Below are 20,284 nucleotides of genomic sequence, written 5' to 3' on the forward strand. Positions count from 1 at the left end.
ATAAAAAGTATTTTGCCTTCCACAGAAGAAAGTCATTTTGGGGAGTAACTAACCCAAAGTAGCCATGCAATTTTTTTTTTTTTTTTACATTTCTCAGTTGGTTTTAAAACAATATAGCTTTCGGTTAGCAAGATAATTTGTCTGGCAAGTAGCAGTGCAGCACAACAAAACACTACATTGCTACTCAATTTTTACATTTTACTCTCTCTTTCTGAAGTACAAGCTAAATTCCTTGTCTACTTACCAAATAAATAAATAAATGGACATGAAATGTTGTTTTGAATATAAACGATTTCATTATGTCAGAAGAAAGAGTCTTAAGTGTTGTGGTTGATTTAAAAACTAGCACAGTTATGTAGGAAATCAGCGGCCTGGTAAAACATTCAATTTATTGTCATACAAAATTATTCGACAACAGAATGCTGCAACTGAACAATCAAAATAATTTATTCTAGAGAGCTGTAATAAATTAAATAATGGTCATTCTACAATTTAGGGTACATTTTCATGTCTATTGATGATAATTACATATTTTAAACAATTGTCTTCATAAAAATCTAATTTATCAATTAAGGGAAAGCAAATTATCTCACACAAATATTAATATCAGTTTGCTTGAAATTGCCTTGATGTACCCTAAATAACAGTTTTTTGCAGTGTCCATTTTTGAAGTCTCAAGTTTAAAATGGTGAATAAAAAAAGTTAGTCTAAGTTTTTATAGTTTCTGTTTATGTTGTGTTTTTAATATGCTTTAAGACAAACCATGTGCAAATTCATAAGTCAAGGGGGTGGAAAGGCGCAGCGCCAAACATTAGTCCCAAACTGATGAGTAATATCTTCTAAAGGAAATCAAAAATCAGAAAAAAGATCCGCACACGAATATAGGCCAATGTTCCCCAGAAGGGGAAGAAAAAGTGGACACTCGACCCATGAGAAGGAAAAGGATGTACAAGACCAAAGTCTAGTGTTTAACTTATCTACCATCCCCTTAGGTACTGATGAGGAGCAACTTATGTCTTATGAGTCTTATGTTCCTCCTACACTTACCGATGCCTTTCAACTTAGATCTATAAAATCTCGATTTTATCAAACTTGAGTATTCTTTTCATAAGGACAGTTCTCAAAGACAATACACGTCGGTCAATACTAAACAACCTCTACGTCCACGCATTGTATTTTGTCCTGTGGTTAACAACTCCAAAATCGATACATTTGGTAACATGGTTGATAAGGAGATTGAAAATATCTTGAAATGTCTCACACACGATCATTATGGATTTAAGGAACGTCGGACTTTAACTGAATTATCAAGGAAATCTGATGTGGTTTGGAAACCAGCTGATAAAGATGGTGGTTTATTCTTGATGAATAAATTGGATTATATCTCTGAAGTGACATCTCAATTGTCTGATGCTACATATTATATGAAACTGGATAGTGATCCTTCCATTTCTTTTAAAATGGAGGTTGAAATGTTTTTACTTAAATCACATCAAAAGGGTTTTATAAATCAATCGGAGTTCAAATTTCTGACTAATGATTTTCCTGTGATGCCTGTTATGTATGCTCTACCTAAGGTACATAAATCTGTGAATAAGCCCCCGGGGCGCCCTATTATAGCTTCCAATGAAAGTTTACTGGAACCTAAATCACATATGTAGATCGTATTTTAAGACCTTTGGTTGAACATCTCCCATCATATCTAAAAGACACTGGTGATTTCTTGATACAATTATCTGGAATTAATATAGAAGGGGAAGAACCCAATAATATATATATTTTTTTTAACAACTATGGATGTGGTCTCATTATACACTAACATTCCTCATAGGTAAGGTTTAGTGGCGATGAAACATTTCTTAAATCAAAGAACTGAGAAATCCCCTCCTTTTGAATGCGATGATCACTTTACTTTTAGAAAAAAAATATTTCCATTTTGAGGATAAATACTATTTACAAAAACAGGGTCCAAATTTTCTTCGGATTATGCTTGCCTATTCATGGGATATTTAGAAGAGAGATACATCTGGAATAATATCCATTTTTTATATAATATTGTTATGTGGAAGCGATATGTGGATGATGTATTTTGTATTTTTAGGGGCTCAAGACATCTGTTTGATGAATTCGTTGATTTTTTTAATAATATAGTGGATTCTATTAAGTTCAATGTGGAAATTGATTCCCATTCTGTCCTTTTCCTTGATACTAGAGTTATATTTGAATCCGGTACGTTATCGACCTCTTTATATTCCAAACCAACGGATAAAAATAGTATTCTCCATGCAGCAAGTGTTCATCCATCTTATTTTAAAAAAAGGGCTACCCACCCTATACCCAATTTCTTCGACTGAAGCGTATATGCAGTGTAGAATCAGCTTTGGAGAAAGTAGGAGAATCGTCCTATATATCGGACAAACAAAAGAAGTCCCATTCTGTAGTTTGTACCAGAGTAGTATAGTGTCATCTGGTCGTCGATAGATGGCGGCTCAACGACCATCTGCCCAGCATCGACGACCAGATGACACTATACTACTCTGGTGGTGAAAAATGAGAGGCGGGAGTCGGATTCATGGTTGCCCGCCGGCCGCCGCGCAGTCGGGAGTGTCGTCTCGTTCCAGCCGATCTCTGATCGACTCGCGGTCCTTACCATCAATGGCACCACCAAAACCCACCTTGTCGCCATCTATGCACCGACCGAGACAAACCCGGACCCGACCAAAAACGATTTCTACAACCAACTGCAACTCACGTTGGACTCGATTCCGCAGACCGAACTGATCATATTGGCTGGAGATTTCAACGCCCACATTGATCGATCTGGCTGGGAGAACACAATGGGTCGTTTAGGACACGGTGTGATCAATGATAATGGTCTGCGCCTCTTGTCCTTAGCCAGCGCCAACAGCTACATCATTGGGAATAGCCACTTCCAACATCCAAAGAAACACCAACTTACGTGGCGTAATCCAGCGGGCAACGACTCCGCGATGTTGGATTACATCCTGATCAACTCTTGTTTCCGATCATCACTCAAGGACGTCCGTTCGATGCGCGGCCCAGACTGTGGATCGGATCACTACCTCGTGCGCGCTGTGATCAAGCTTCGACTACACAGAACCAAATGCAAATCGCGTCCATCAGCCAAGCTAGACTGGAAATGCTTGTTGGATCCCGTTCGCAAGACGGAATTCCAAATAGCACTATCCAACCGTTTCGCAGCATTGGCTCCATCTGAAGACGTCAACGTCGAAGAACAACAGCTTTCAAATGCCATCATGGAATGCGCAAAGGAACTGTGCCCTCCCGCCCGTCGCCGAACACAGCCATGGATATCGGATGAGTGTCTCAGTATGGTAGAGCATTCGAGCGATACCGCCAGCTCAACAAGGACGTCCGATGCCGAATGAAAGAAGAACGAGAGGCTTATTGGAACCAAGTAGCAGCTGACTTGGAGGTGGCGGCCTCGAAGCACGAGTACCACACGCTTTATCGAACCCTCCGACGACTGACCGGGAAGGCTAAATCAACGAACGACAACATCCGAAAAGCCGAGGGCACCTTTGTGCGATCATCGACGGAGCGTCTACAACGTTGGAGGGAGTTCTTCGAAACGTTGTACAATCACGACCCACCGCAAGGACCCCCGGCGGAGCCGCCACAAATCGAGCCACCAGAGGCCGCGATGTCCGATGCCGAACCGACGCTCGCAGAGGTAAAGGCGGCCATCCGGACTTTGAAAAATGCCAAAGTGCCTGGTGTGGATGCGATCACCACAGAAGCAATCAAGGCTGGTGGCGACGTTCTTCTCCAGCGAGTAGACCTTCTCCTGCAAAACATCTGGCGTACGGAGAAAATACCAACGACATGGAAGAAGGCCATCATCATCTCGATCTTCAAGAAAGGTGACAATCGGGAATGCCAAAACTACCGCAGCATCAGTCTGCTCTCGATCGTCGGCAAGGTCTTCATGAAAGTTATCCAAGCATGCCTGCAGAAACACCATGAGCAAACGAGTAGAGAGGAGCAATCCGGCTTCAGACCGCAACAGGGGTGCTGTGACCAGATATTCAGTCTCCACCAGGTGATGTAAGAGCAAATTCGATGTGGAAAGCGGACGGTCATCGTCTTCATCGACTTTCGATCCGCCTTCGACTGCAGCGACTGTCCAGCACTTTGGACGACGCTGGAGACCGAGCACATCTCACCGAAAGTCATCAAGCTCCTGCAGGAAAACTACAATGGATCATCAAGCCAAATACGCATCCGAAACGAGCTATCTGCGGAATTCACCATTCGCACTGGAGTCCGCCAGGGAGACGTCGCCTCACCACTGCTCTTCAACATCGTTGTCGATGCAATCATGAAGAAAGTCTTCGAGGGTAGGCGAGGAGTGCAGTTCGACGAAAATGGCTCATCAGTAACAGATCTTATGTTCGCCGACGACAGTGGCGTGCTGGCCGAGGACGATGCCGAAGCCACGGACATTCTCTACGAGACCGCCCGCGTTGCCCAATCATATGGTTTGAAAATTAACATTGTCAAAACGAAGGTAATGACAACAGATGGATCGCCGGCCAACGTCCACCTTGACGGCATCCAGATTGAGCAAGTTCAGAAGTTCAAATACCTGGGCTTACTGATTGAAGAGAAGAAAGTTGCGTCTACGGCGGAGACCCACAGTCGAATTGGCCAAGCAACCGCAGCATTCGCCTCGCTAAAGTGGTGTCTGTGGAAGCGAACCAATATTTCCATCGCGACCAAAATTCACCTATTCCGGACGCTAATCCTGCCGATTCTACTCTACATATCCGAAACGTGGACGGTGCTGAAGGCGGACCTCAACAAACTCGAAGCTTTCCAAATGCGATGCCTGCGCCAGATCTTGCGAGTATCACTTCGAGATCGCCTTCGAAATGAGGACATCCGGCGCAGATGCCAACAACCACTGATCGAGGAACAAATCCAAAGACGACGACTGCGATGGTTTGGCCATGTTTGCAGAATGAGTGGGAGCCGACTACCACACCAACTCCTCTGGCGTAACCGACCCTCCCAGTGGAGAATCCAGCGAACGGCACCAAAGAAAACGTGGCTCAAACAGGTTGAGGAGGACATCATAAATCGCAGATTAAATATCGACGACGCCAAAACGACCGCCTTGGATCGTCCCGCATGGAAACGCCTCGTGAATGAGATTCGACAACCATTGGCACCCACAGCAGCGTACGGGGTTAGGAGCCAATCCAGACCAAGCGCCAGCTAGGGATCAAAGACAAAGAAGTTTGTACCACTACTTATTCTGCACACAGTCAAGCGATCAAGAATGTGATTAAAAAACATTGGTATATACTTAAGTGTGATTCAGTGGGGAGAGTCTTTTTGCGGATCCGCCTCTCTTTCACATTAGAGAGCGAGAAACATTAGACTAGAGACTTTTTGGTCAAATCCGACACCTTCATAAAGAGTAGTCCTAATGGACGTATAAACAAGGACACTGGTTTCTTTCCCTGTCATACATATATACACACATATATGTGTATATATATATATATATATACACACATATATGTGTATATATATATGTATATATATATATATATATATAAATGTACCCCCAATTATAGAACAAGACATGATTTTAAAAAGTATCCTGTATCCACCTTATTCCTACGCCACATGATGCTTTGCGCGAATTATGGGTGTAACTTCCGTTAAGCAGTAAACAATCCGTGAAAAGGCTCGCTCTATGAACGCAATAATATTTTTTTTTTTAAATCTTGGTACAAAGATGACATTATTCTACTCCCCCTTAAACCATCGAACATTAAAAGGACATTTAAAAGTGTAAAAGCATTAACAAGGTACTTTCAACAGACCATAAATAACCCCAGAAACGTGATTTTTTCCACAGAAATAACGGACAGATTAAATGTCACTTTAGTTATATATATATATATATATATATCTGTATTATGGAACATTGCTTACTTAATCAAAAATGTTCATTAACTTCAGCATTGCCATTGCGTGATACTATTTCGAAGTGACTTCCGTCATTTTGACAGTTAATAAATTGTATTTACCCGTGAAAACAAAACTGGAAAGAGAACTGGAAAGAACGAGAGATTCTTTGTGGATTCTGGTGAATTATTAATGGGGGATATATCATATATCGGGATATATCGTAAATTAAATTGGGAGAACACATCTTTGGCAAGAGCTCTTTTCAGTCGCTGTATTCTTTTCATCATGATTATTTTCTTTTTTCCCTTTGCATTCCGTTGTAATAGTATGAAAAAGGACAACATACTGCACATTTGTGAAGTATGAGAACAAATGTGCGGGAGAACAAATGTGCAGTATGTTGTCCTTTTTCATACAGTTACAATGGAATGCAAAGGGGCAAAAAGAAAATAATCTTGATGAAAAGAATACAGCGACTGAAAAGAGCTCTTGCCAAAGATATTCTTGTTATAACATGTCACGTTAAAATACTAAGTGTTACGTTTTTCTCATGATGTCTGGAAATAAAACATGAAGGAGAATTGACAGCTCATTCAGTCAAACTGATGGATTCAGCTTTATTTGTTGGGAAACCTGATGATTTTCAGTCTTTATGAATGGAAGTTCCCCAAATCGAAAGTGCCACCCATAATTCAAAACACAGTAGGCTCGTCAGGAACAATGTGGATAGAAAGCTTGCCAAAACTATGGATTAGAGTGCAATGATTGAACGTATTTCTTGGTTAACTTGTGTTTCAGCTCAACCGAGATTGACGACATGCTCCGTAAATCCACCAACCTTCTGCTGACGAGGACGTTGAGCAGCTGCTTGCAAAACCTCATCAAAAAGCCGCACATAGGATTAACGGAGGTAGAGTTGATGCAATGACTTATTCTCTCTGCAAAGCCCAGTGTGAAAATAACATACGGCTTTTTTCTGTTGTGTTTTGCAGCTTGTTCAAATTATCATCAACACCACGCACTTAGAGCACGCGTGTAAATACCTGGAGGATTTTATCACAAACATCACCAATGTTTCCCCGGAAACAGTTCACACCACAAGACTCTATGGGCTTTCCACCTTCAAGGTAAAGTCATTTACAGACATGTTCTTTAATTACACATTTCACTCACTCGTATTACCGCCATGGGCACACTCTGATCAGAGATCAGCCGTCTGGAGCAGTGCGCTCAAAGTAAAGCTGTCATCAACAGCATGGGACAGGAGCCGCCTCGGGCTTCATGAACTTCATAAAGAGCTTGTTTTGATGCCAGTGTGTTAAATGTATTTAAACGGAGGTGTTATCAGGTGACCTCTTTTTGAGTCATTGAGCACGCAGCAGCATGTTGGCATTGCTTAAGTTAATGTGTTGCATAAGTATTAACCCCCCTTTTCTACATTTTGTTGTTTTACATCTTGGAGTTGCATTTGAATTTTTTTTTACCATTAAAGATCCACAAAATGTGTACCATTTGATATGCATGCAAAATATGTTGGTAACACTTTATTTTGATGGTCCCTTTAGAACATTCTGTTGACTATAAGTAACTTTGTAACTACATGTCGACTAACTCTCATTAGAGTGTTAGTAGACTGTCTGCTTAATATCTGCAAAATCTTTATTGTGATGCTCCCCAACAGACATTCTACTGACTATAAGAAACTTTGCATCTACATTTCAACTTATTCTAACCCTACCAGTCTAGTAATACTCTACTAACACTCTAATGAGAGTTGCAATGTTATTTATAGTCAACAGAATGTGTTAAAGGGACCATCAAAATAAAGTGAAACCAATATGTTTGATTGTAGCATGAAAAGTTAAAGGGGTGGTTGATTATGATTTCCCTTTTCTAACTTTAGTTAGTGTGTAATGTTGCCGTTTGAGCATAAACAACATCTGCAAAGTTACGACGCTCAAAGTTCAAAGCAAAGGGAGAAATGGTCTTTTTAAGAAATTGAAATAGCTTTTTAAGAGAAATTGCTTTTTAAGGACAACAACAAACGGCTGGTAGGGACTACTTCTCTACTTCTTAAGTAGCTTCTTTCCGGGTTAGTGACATCACGAACCCTAAAATTTACATAAACCCTGCCCCCCGGAACACGATTTATAGATAATCAATGACCAGAAGATAACTACACATAAGCTACATAAATTCATCAATGTTGTCTATATGTTGTCTCTTCTTCTTGAGTCTCTCCATCTTTGTCTTACTCTGGTTTGAACATAAAAGGCTAAAAGTTTCTGAGATTTTCAGTGCATATCTGCGTGAGGTAATCGAAGCTGCTAAGAACGAGCTGTTGTAGCTCCGCCCTCTGTGCCGGGAGCAGCAGCTCATTTGCATTTAAAGGGACAGACACATAAACGTGCGTTTTTGCTCTCCCTCATAAAGTGACAATTTTAACATGCTATATAAAAATATCTGTGGGATATTTTGAGCTAAACCTTCACATACACTCTCTGAGGACATCAAAGACTTATTTTACATCTTGTGAAAAGGGCATTATACCACCCCTTTAAACAAAAAAGCAGACGTGTATTGGTTGCAAAATGAATCTTTCAATACTGTTTAAAAGCATTCCAGAATGCAATTGGTTGTGCCAGTGTTTGTACAAATCCGGATGAAGTTAAATGCATGGTTTCTTATTTTTAGGATGCCAGACACGCAGCTGAAGGAGAGATATACACTAAACTCAATCAGAAGATCGATGAGTTCATTCAGCTTGCTGATTACGAATGGGGCATGTCGGAGTCGGACGGCAGGGCCAGCGGATACCTCATGGACCTCATCAACTTCCTGCGCAGCACCTTCCAGGTCTTCACGCACCTTCCGGTGAGTTCCACGTCATCCTATTCACACGCAGTCTCGTCATTGTTCTGTGATCATTCTCCACCTGTGGGTTCATGTAATGTGTGTTATTGCATGTGTGGCGTCAAACAATGTTGCATTTTTAGCTTTTTAGATGGTCACAACTGGGCAGATGTTCTAGTATCCCTCCAGAATGACACATTTTCTAGTTTCCATTGTTTGACATTAGGTGTAAATCTTAACATAAGCGCACAGGAATGTAGTGTTTGGTGTTATAGGTGTCGTTACACAAATATAATATTCAAAAAGACATCCATTCCCAAACCCAGTCTAATCTCTGTATATTCCTTCACATAATCAGCACAGATAACTCCCAACTCATCCATTAAAACAGAACGATACTGCTTGCTTGCGTTTTTCTTCAGCTGCACTGTCCTCTTAAACAAATTGCTTTAACCTCCAGTTTAAGTTGGTTATGCTTTGGTTTCTCAACAATGTAACATATTTCCTGTAAGTGAATGTATCCTTTGATTTATTTTCTGCCAGGCATGCTTGGTATTTCTGATTTTCCTTTGTCTGTCCATTTATTATCGCTATACTTTCTTTCCCTGTCCGTGTTTTATTTTCTTGGGGTTTCCGCTCAGAATAACAACAATGATCATGCTGCAATGTCGGTAAGTAGACCCTCTTCGAACTGTAGAGGAGGAACAGAAAAATTACAATTATTCAAAAGCAACAAAAAAAAAAGACATTAAAACTGCATGTTCATGTCAGCTCTGTGGACTTGCTGCCAACCTTGTTTTGCCTCCCTTTTCACGTGTAATGCAGAATGTAAAGCAGATCATTTGGCATGCTACCCCTGATCTGCTGCCCATGATTGTCTGAAGCTGATACCAGTATCTGCAGAACACACATGCCATTCTTACTTGAGATTCACTAGTACCAGTATTTAAAAAGACAGTTCACCCAAAAATTCGGTCACCATTTTCTCAGCCTCATGCCATTCCAAACCTGACTTACTTTCTTTGGAATGCAAAGGAAAATATTTTGAATAACAGTTTTCCCATAAAATGAATGTGAATGAGGTCCTGAACAACACTGGACCTCATTGGCTTTCATTGTATGGACAAAAGCACATTTTTCTAAATATCTTCTATTGTGTTTCGCGCTGTTTTAATTTCATTTTGTCTGATCTGTCCCTTTAAGAGGATAGTCTCAACAATGAGTGCGTCTCAAATCAGAATGCTGCTTTATTAATGCTGCATAATGAAACATTATAACCTACTACACTATCAGGACAGCTGTACGTCATTACCTTTAACAAGTATACTTAGATGTAACATAATCTGTATGTTAGCGCAGCTAACTTAATTCACTCTAATTCACTAATATAAGCAAACTTAGTATAAATATAGGCCGTTAACAATTGCATTTGTGGTTGAAAGAGATGTGAGCACAGCATAAAGGGCTTTTAAAACAAGATAGCTGTTCAGCTCATGCTTAAATAAAACCATTCGCAACACGATGGGATGCGACAAATGACAAGATATTTTGTTGATCGCTTGGTTTTTATATCTGGTGTGTTGTGATTGGTCCCAACCACAGTTATATCTCATTGGTCCAAAGGTCCACTTTGTTTTTTTAATAAATATTTTGAAATCATGGTATGGTTTTTAGTTAACTATATCAACCCTGCTTCACATAACTATATATTCAACATAAAGTATGTTCTGGCATTATGTCATTCTGGTTAGGACACAATGTTTTATTTTTTGTCAAAAATCATCTTTTCAAGGATGAAATGTTATGTTTTACAGGGCCTCGATTTTCATTGTTTACATGAATCTCTAGAAATAAAGAGGAATGTACTTGGATTTTTGAGGATCGGAGCGTTCTGAAGTTTTAGGCTTTTTGTTTTTTAATTATGCATATGTTTGTTAAATGGAATTGGTTGTTCAATGTGGTGCTTAATTTTTGTATGTTGCTTACACACAAAATAATACATATTTAGTCTTGTTTATAGCGATCTGTGATGTGTCTAATGGATATTAACATGTGATAACATGATAATGACAGGCTTGTTTTTTGTGGAGAGCTTTGTTTGCATTTTTTGCTTTGGGTAGAATAACCAAATGGAATTGTTTATTAATTTCTCTGCTAGTTGTCAGCATGTACTGGTGGAGCAGCTGTTGCATGAGTTTTACGTGTGTTTGAGTGTTTGACGTCTGTTATTGCCAAGTTTGACTGGTCTTTCACCTCTTTCCTCTTTACAACCCTGCTGATTATGAGCCGCGTCGGCTTGCATGAGCGACTGCTTCAGATATGAGACTTGTTACTGTGTGTTTTTGTGTGCGTTTCTGAATTAAAACTTGAGATTTTCAAGAGTTGGAAGGCCTGTGTCATCTCCATGTTGTGCCATTACGTCGTCCACTGATTATAGGTTGTTTAAGGATATGATGAATTATGGTATATATTTGGAAATTAATCAAAATACACTTATCGCTATGCTTACTTTCATACATTCACCCAAAAATAGTTCACCTTTTCTGTCAGTATTTACTCACCAAAACGTTGTTTCAAACCCAGATGATTGTCTGTCCTTAGTGGAACACAAAAGGTGAAATTTTTTAACAATATCCAGGCCGATCTTTAAAAAATTCAATGAAAGAGAATGGTGACTAGAGCCGCCAAGTTTTATGTGACACAAAATGACACAAAAATTAACATAAATGTATAAGGGTTAAGGGCTTAAATTTCAGTCTGTTCATCATACAAAGCTATATTTTGACATAAGACTTAAAATTTAGAGTATGAATCATATGGGCAACTTTTATGTTCTTTTTTGTCTTTTTAGTTCTTGACAGACCCATTCCCCATTCACTTTCATTATATGGAAATGAGCAGTCAATATATATATATATACAAATCTAGAATAATAATTTATTAATATGTTTTTTGTAAGAAGTCTTATGATCAGCAAGGTTGCATTTATTTGATCAAATATACAGTTAAAACCGCAATATTGTCAAATATTTTTTACAATTCAAAATAACTGTTTTCTATCTGAATTTATTTTAAAATGTAATGTATTCCTGTGATGGCAAAGACTAAACTTAAAAAAACTATTCTGATCCTTCAAAAAATCATTCTCTGGAAACATTTCTTCTTATCAATGTTGAAAAACAGCTGTGCTGCTTAGATGTATTCAAACAGAAAACAGTTATTTGACAATATTACTGTTTTTAGTGTATTTTTGATAAATCCAGCCGTTGTCAGCATAAGAGACTATTTTCAAAAACATTAAAAATCTTACCGCCCACAACCTTCTGAACAGTAGTCTAAGAAAAAGAAGAATACTTAAGAAAAAGGGTGAACCAGCTATTCAGAGACAGTTTCAAGTTCATACTATGAATTCATTAAGACATTGATCCCAACACTGTTGCCGTGTGTAGAAGAGGACACCTGTAGTAACGGTTTGTTGGTGTGTTTGTGTGCCGCTCCTCAGGGTAAGGTGGCGCAGACGTCGTGTATGTCCGCCTGTAAACACCTGGCCACATCGCTGATGCAGATGCTGCTGGATACTGAGCTCAAACAAATCAGCATGGGAGCCATTCAGCAGTTCAACCTGGACGTCATACAGTGTGAACGTGAGTAGTTAATAATTGCATATTTACAATGCCAGCGCCACGTCATTTCAACAGCTAGCCCAATAATGAAGTTATTTACCCTCTTGTCATTCCCAGCCCTTGTACACTATAAAAGAACCATAAAATACCTCCATATTAAATTTTCAGTCGTCTGAAGCCGTTTTTAATATATCTTCCCCTCTGTTGTAATTCATTAATTATACAGATCCCCTACAAAATGTGTCCATTCTGAAATTAAAAGTTTGCGCTTCACCAGAAACCATTTTCAAATCAGAGTATGGCTAATACATTAACAGGAAGGCATGTCGGTTTCTTGCTCTGTGAAGCGCAGCTTGGCGGTAGATGCACTCATGCAGCAGCTATTATTGATATTATCAGCTGTTCTCAGAAGCAGTTATCTTAGTTATAAACTTTCAAGGAAGATTCCTGATTACCCGCACTCCACCTGCTCTTAGAAATCCACACATGTTCTGATACGAACTGATATGGAACCGTTTAGTGCAACATTAGTCACTTAAGTCAACATTCATTCTATTTTCATGCAATACCCACTCATATTAGTAATAGTTCACCCAAAAAGAAAAATAATTTACATCTTAATGCTGTTTCAAAGCCATATGACAAAACTGTAGTCTGTGGAACACACACTGAGATGTTTTCTGAAAGAAATGAATACTTAAATTCAGCAAGGACGCATTAAATGTTTGTTTTTTAAAGTGACATTAAGATGTTACATTTCAACATTGATAATAAGAAATTTCTTGTTTTTCAAGATGTTTCTTGAGCAGCAAATCAGCATATTAGAATGATTTCTGAAGGATCATGTGACACTGAAGACTGGAGTAATGCTGCTGAAAATTCTGCTTTGCATCACCGGAATAAATTACATTGTAAAATATAATGTAAAAAAAATATAATGCCTTGCACACCCAAACCTGTAGCGGGTGCGTCGATTAAATGTACAACGAAAACCAAAAAATGTTTAAAAAAATCCCGCACACCACTTGAACTTGCTGAATCACTAAATAGCTTTAAAACACGACGGTTCGCTACTGTTGATGGAAACAAGGTGATGATTCAGCAAGTTCGAATGGCTTGCGAGATTTTATTTTCATTTATTGTAAAATGTAATAAAATAGAAAACGTTTATTTTAAATTCTGAAAGTATTTCTCAATATTAGAGTTTTTACTGTTTTTTGATCCAATAAATGCAGCCTTGGTGAGAATAAGACCATAGGTTATTTTGTAATGTAAATTCAGATATATATTACAAATATGTACATTTTTGAGTCCATTTTGAGTACACTCGACCACTAGTGGGGTTGACCTTAAAATGACACTGTCCCAAGTCCAAAGTCTCTACGATAGTCTCAATTTTTTTGTGAAATGCAGAACCTGATCTTGTTGAGGTTTCATCTCTTGAATATCTCCCTGGGGAAGCACATAAGCCCCTTTAGTTCTAAATGGCACAATAGAGATGTCAGAGCAAAGTGTTCATCAATAATGTTAATATGTAGACAGCTCTTTGGTTCTAGCATCGGATCTTCTGCTCCTCGACCATTTAAGGTTTCAGTCACGCTACATCACTGTCAGCAGAAGTGAAAAGGCGGTGTGTGCGTGCTCGTACCTGTGGCCTCGGGTCACAGATGTCTCAGGGTGAAGTAGAGTTTGTGAGGGTTCAACTGCACAGGTACGCCAGGGATCGCCTGACCCTTCTCTAAGGTCTGAATGGTGTTCGTCCCATTAGCGGCAGTTCATCTTACGCTAGTCAAAACACAAGAGTTAAGATACACCTACAGAAATACTTTTCCCATGTTGTGAGTGTACAGTCTGATTTGTTTGATTTTTTTATTTATTTGACTATATAGTGACTCAGTGGATAGTTGACAGGAAAGTGGAGGAACAGAGGGGACATGGGTTTTGAGATATGACCTAAATCAGACTCAAACCTGGGTCCTCTTGAGCATGATTTTGCAAAGTTTTGCATCAAGTATACTTGGATAGACAGGTGAAGACTGCAGCTCAACTATGTGCAAACTTACTGAAGCTCAAGTGCATATGAACATATAATGATTGACTATTGATTAATCTCAGTGCTCATAGTGGGTCTGTCTATATGTTACCATAAAAACCTCTGAGGAAATGATCTGTGCTAGCTGTGTACATGTCGATCACTGTCTCACAACTGTTCATCTCATAATTTGATTGTTGATCCAGCATTCAGTGGTTAGAGATTCTTGCAGAAGTTCTCGCCTAATCTGAATAATTGACATATCTTCTACATAGTTGTGCTAGTTTTGCTTTGTTGTCTTTTTTCTCATATGATTTTAATTTCATAAAAAAAACTAGATGGTAAAGCCTTTAAACAAACTTTGATGGTGGTTAAAAAAGATTGTTAGTCACTCAGTTAGTTTTAATCAATTGGTAAACCATATTTCTATATGTAGTAGTAGTTAGTTAGTTAGTTAGTTGGTTAGTTTGTTTTTTATCTTTGATCATCTGTTTTTGATGATCCATGGTTTTCCAACAACAGATGATCAAATATAACAAACGAACCAACTAACTAATATCGAATATAGAATTATGGTTTTCCAAAACAAGTTGATCAAATCTAACTGACTGACTAACTATCTTTTTGAACCAACATCAAAGTTTCCATCCGTCCGTCCGTCCGTCCATCCAGCCATCCAGCCATCCATGGTTTTCCAAAAATTTATCATCATTCAATCGATCGTCTGGTTTTGGAAAACCTGAAGTCTGATCAGTTACAAATATATATATATATATATATATATACACTCACCGGCCACTTTATTAGGTACCCCATGCTAGTAACGGGTTGGACCCCCTTTTGCCTTCAGAACTGCCTCAATTCTTCGTGGCATAGATTCAACAAGGTGCTGGAAGCATTCCTCAGGGAGTTTGGTCCATATTGACATGATGGCATCACACAGTTGCCGCAGATTTGTCGGCTGCACATCCATGATGCGAATCTCCCGTTCCACCACATCCCAAAGATGCTCTATTGGGTTGAGATCTGGTGACTGTGGAGGCCATTTTAGTACAGTGAACTCATTGTCATGTTCAAGAAACCAATTTGAAATGATTAGAGCTTTGTGACATGGTGGAAGTAGCCATCAGAGGATGGGTACATGGTGGCCATAAAGGGATGGACATGGTCAGAAACAATGCTCAGGTAGGCCGTGGCATTTAAACGATGCCCAATTGGCACTAAGGGGCCTAAAGTGTGCCAGGAAAACATCCCCCACACCATTACACCACCACCACCAGCCTGCACAGTGGTAACAAGGCATGATGGTTCCATGTTCTCATTCTGTTTACGCCAAATTCTGACTCTAACATCTGAATGTCTCAACAGAAATCGAGACTCATCAGACCAGGCAACATTTTTCCAGTCTTCAACTGTTCAATTTTGGTGAGCTCTTGCAAATTGTAGCCTCTTTTTCCTATTTGTAGTGGAGATGAGTGGTACCCGGTGGAGTCTTCTGCTGTTGTAGCCCATCCGCCTCAAGGTTGTGCGTGTTGTGGCTTCACAAATGCTTTGCTGCATACCTCGGTTGTAACGAGTGGTTATTTCAGTCACTGTTGCCCTTCTATCAGCTCGAACCAGTCTGGCCATTCTCCTCTGACCTCTGGCATCAACAAGGCATTTCCGCCCACAGAACTGCCGCTCACTGGATGTTTTTTCTTTTTCGGACCATTCTCTGTAAACCCTAGAGATGGTTGTGCGTGAAAATCCCAGTAGATTAGCAGTTTCTGAAATACTCAGACCAGCCCTTCTGGCACCAACAATCATGCCACGTTCAAAGTCACTCAAATCACCTTTCTTCCCCATACTGATGCTCGGTTTGAACTGCAGGAGATTGTCTTGACCATGTCTACATGCCTAAATGCACTGAGTTGCCGCCATGTGATTGGCTGCTTAGAAATTAAGTGTTAACGAGCAGTTGGACAGGTGTACCTAATAAAGTGGCCGGTGAGTGTATATATATATATACACTCACCTAAAGGATTATTAGGAACACCTGTTCAATTTCTCATTAATGCAATTATCTAATCAACCAATCACATGGCAGTTGCTTCAATGCATTTAGGGGTGTGGTCCTGGTCAAGACAATCTCCTGAACTCCAAACTGAATGTCAGAATGGGAAAGAAAGGTGATTTAAGCAATTTTGAGCGTGGCATGGTTGTTGGTGCCAGACGGGCCGGTCTGAGTATTTCACAATCTGCTCAGTTACTGGGATTTTCACGCACAACCATTTCTAGGGTTTACAAAGAATGGTGTGAAAAGGGAAAAACATCCAGTATGCGGCAGTCCTGTGGGCGAAAATGCCTTGTTGATGCTAGAGGTCAGAGGAGAATGGGCCGACTGATTCAAGCTGATAGAAGAGCAACTTTGACTGAAATAACCACTCGTTACAACCCAGGTATGCAGCAAAGCATTTGTGAAGCCACAACACGCACAACCTTGAGGCGGATGGGCTACAACAGCAGAAGACCCCACCGGGTACCACTCATCTCCACTACAAATAAGAAAAAGAGGCTACAATTTGCAAGAGCTCACCAAAATTGGACAGTTGAAGACTGGAAAAATGTTGCCTGGTCTGATGAGTCTCGATTTCTGTTGAGACATTCAGATGGTAGAGTCAGAATTTGGCGTAAACAGAATGATAACATGGATCCATCATGCCTTGTTACCACTGTGCAGGCTGGTGGTGGTGGTGTAATGGTGTGGGGGATGTTTTCTTGGCACACTTTAGGCCCCTTAGTGTCAATTGGGCATCGTTTAAATGCCACGGCCTACCTGAGCATTGTTTCTGACCTTTATGGCCACCATGTACCCATCCTCTGATGGCTACTTCCAGCAGGATAATGCACCATGTCACAAAGCTCGAATCATTTCAAATTGGTTTCTTGACCATGACAATGAGTTCACTGTACTAAAATGGCCCCCACAGTCACCAGATCTCAACCCAATAGAGCATCTTTGGGATGTGGTGGAACGGGAGCTTCGTGCCCTGGATGTGCATCCCACAAATCTCCATCAACTGCAAGATGTTATCCTATTAATATGGGCCAACATTTCTAAAGAATGCTTTCAGCACCTTGTTGAATCAATGCCACGTAGAATTAAGGCAGTTCTGAAGGCGAAAGGGGGTCAAACACAGTATTAGTATGGTGTTCCTAATAATCCTTTAGCTGAGTGTATATAGATACAGCAACACAAGTCTAAAAACAAGCTCAGTCTGAAGGTTTTACCTGAGTTTGTAGGATATTTGAATGTTTTACGATGAGTTAATGTTAGAAAATAACTAGAAGACGTTTAAATAGTAGATCAGTATGTTGGCTTTCTTTAGCCAGATGGATAACATTTTAAAGAAATAAAAATGCTTTGTAAACATCGTTCAAGAGTTTGATTTGTTGTATTTACATGATGCCCTCCAACTGTTCGCTCCAATAACCCATATTGACATGAAATATTTTCGTATTTCATTTGCAGTGTTTGCCAGTTCAGAGCCCGTGCCAGGATTCCAGGGCGACACGCTGCAGTTGGCCTTCATTGACCTGCGACAGGTACAGACCTCTCTGGAGACATGACTATTCTTGATCAACAGTCCTTTTGAGTGGAGCTGAGGGGAAGGGTGGAGAAGGTACAGCATTAACAGGCACTAATGGATTATCCCAACCTGAACACTCTTACCTTCAGGAGGGGAAATCACTTAGTCGCAGCGGGGTTCATTATGCTTTTTCACCGTTTGCTCCTGTTTTTTTGTGCTGCTTGGATTTTGAACTTTTAATCTGGGCCTGAGGTGCTTAAGGTGTAAACCGAGGTCATGTCAAGGTTTCTTCTACAAAGCTATGTCATAGAAGGAAGTATTATTAGGGAGTGGCGTTACTAATTGGAAAATCCCCTCTGATTTCTAATACCTCGTTTGACGTTATACGGCTTCTGAAAGCTAAAGGCCAGTGTCTTCAAATCGCACGCACAGTAGTCAAGAACAAAAATATTTTCTCTGTATTTCTTGGATGAATGGTGATATACAATATATCTTGGTATTTTCTATTTGGATTGTATCTTCTGTTAGGGGTATAAGGTTATCCTCATGTCACGAATCGATACATATCACGATACTGAACTCACGATACAATATTATTGCGAGACTCCAAGAAATATGGTAAAATGTTAACAAAAAATGTACTGTTGATTAAAATGTTAAATTTGGTTTTACATTGAGTGTGGAAATGAATAGACTTGGACGTGGTGGTGGTAACCCAATCCACAGGACAATGGGCTCTATGCACGGCAGTATTTCCGGTGAAGGTCTAAGGATGCTGGATTACTTCCGCCGATCGTAGAGTCCAATGCTATACCGAGAATTTATATTGGTTTTTATACTCTATTGCTATACTAAAGAAACGTTAGTCACAAAAACAGACAAAACAGACACCCCTCATGTTGTTTATGCTTCTTTGTTTATTATATTAAATAAACATAACTATATATAAAATTAAATCTAAACGTATTAAAGTTTCGCTTCAAAGACGAGAGGACAGTACATTTTGAAGACTCTGCCATAATCCCGTTTTCCTCGGTTTTCCTCCGCTTTAAATCTCCCCAACCGGAAACGCAAGAGCATCCTTGCATCAAACGCGGAAGTTATGCGTGCATATAGCCCATAGTGACACCAGAATAAAACTATTCATGATTCTGAAGCTGAAAATACAGAATTATTTCAGACGAATATCCTATGCTTGTCACTGGCTGGATATTTTTTAAATGATATAGGACACTTTTTACTGGTAACATAAGACATTTGGCATTATCAGGACCCACAAATATCCCCCAATGCAATATTATACATTATATTGAGCATTATACTGTATATAGCAGTGTAATGTAGTACTGACACTGAAACTGTGTAAACTTGAATTTTTTCTCACACAGTAATTTTCATTTTGAGTGAACTACACCCAACACAGATTGTCACTATCCACGATACATATTGTTGCATTTTTGTATTGCGATATATTGTGGCATGACATATTGTTACACCCTTATCTTCTGTATTTATTTAACACAAATGTATTTCACATCCTGCCCACCATTGTCCTACAAACAATGTGCAAATTGAAGGCTATGAAAACAATTATAGTGAATTTATCCCTTCATTTTCAAACCTCCCTGTGAATCACATATACCACCTGTTCATGGGAAATGAAGAAACGCGCAGCTCTGGTTTTATCTCTGGTCGGAGTGGCGTCTTTCAGCGTGTCACGACTGCGGCCACTCCCCAAGACCTCTCGATTACCATTAGCATGACGCCGCTTTGATCCTCGCCTGGTTTCTTGGAGGATTTGCTGACAGCTTCTCTCAAGTGCACTCAGTGAGCTCTGGCTCCAATTCGGACGGAGCGGAGCTCGAACAGGGTCAGAGATAAGGAGAGCAGAGCGCTGGCGATCAGAATTTACCTATTCACCCCAACACCCAGCGTAGATAACCTTCCCATCACACATTATGACGCAGATCTGCCCTAGAGCTCTTATCGCCGGCTGGCGTGGCGTAGCTAACGTTTTTTTTTTTTCCTTTGAGCATGTGCCGACACCGAATAGAGAGGTCACAGTGTCCCTGCCAATCACGCAGCGGCTAATGGAGACTCGTGTTTACTCTGTCATGTTTTAAACATTTCCTTAAGTCCTTGTTGTCTGTAAGGTGATACTGTGCAGGGCTGCAGATGCTTGTACTAATACTGGTAAAAAATTCACTTGTTCACATCACTTAACAGAGACTGAAATGTCT

General features: G+C 39.9%; 1 protein-coding gene across 6 annotated transcripts in view; it reads left to right on the plus strand.

The window, feature by feature from the left end:
- Positions 1-20,284, plus strand: part of exoc6 (exocyst complex component 6) — a 73,606-nt gene that overhangs the window by 46,254 nt on the left and 7,068 nt on the right. For 3 of the 6 annotated variants that reach the window (XM_056245859.1, XM_056245860.1, XM_056245862.1), the window contains exons 16-21: positions 6,766-6,877; positions 6,960-7,094; positions 8,662-8,841; positions 9,462-9,491; positions 12,323-12,464; positions 17,987-18,060. In XM_056245859.1, coding sequence (XP_056101834.1) covers positions 6,766-6,877; positions 6,960-7,094; positions 8,662-8,841; positions 9,462-9,491; positions 12,323-12,464; positions 17,987-18,060 — 673 coding nt within the window. The remainder of the gene's footprint in view (positions 1-6,765; positions 6,878-6,959; positions 7,095-8,661; positions 8,842-9,461; positions 9,492-12,322; positions 12,465-17,986; positions 18,061-20,284) is intronic. The other 3 variants (XM_056245861.1, XM_056245863.1, XM_056245864.1) reach the window with 1 other exon arrangement.

The sequence above is a fragment of the Rhinichthys klamathensis genome, unplaced genomic scaffold (genome assembly GCF_029890125.1).
Source record: "Rhinichthys klamathensis goyatoka isolate OS25496 unplaced genomic scaffold, OSU_Roscu_1.1 h1tg000035l_1, whole genome shotgun sequence".
In the NCBI taxonomy this organism is placed as follows: domain Eukaryota; kingdom Metazoa; phylum Chordata; class Actinopteri; order Cypriniformes; family Leuciscidae; genus Rhinichthys; species Rhinichthys klamathensis.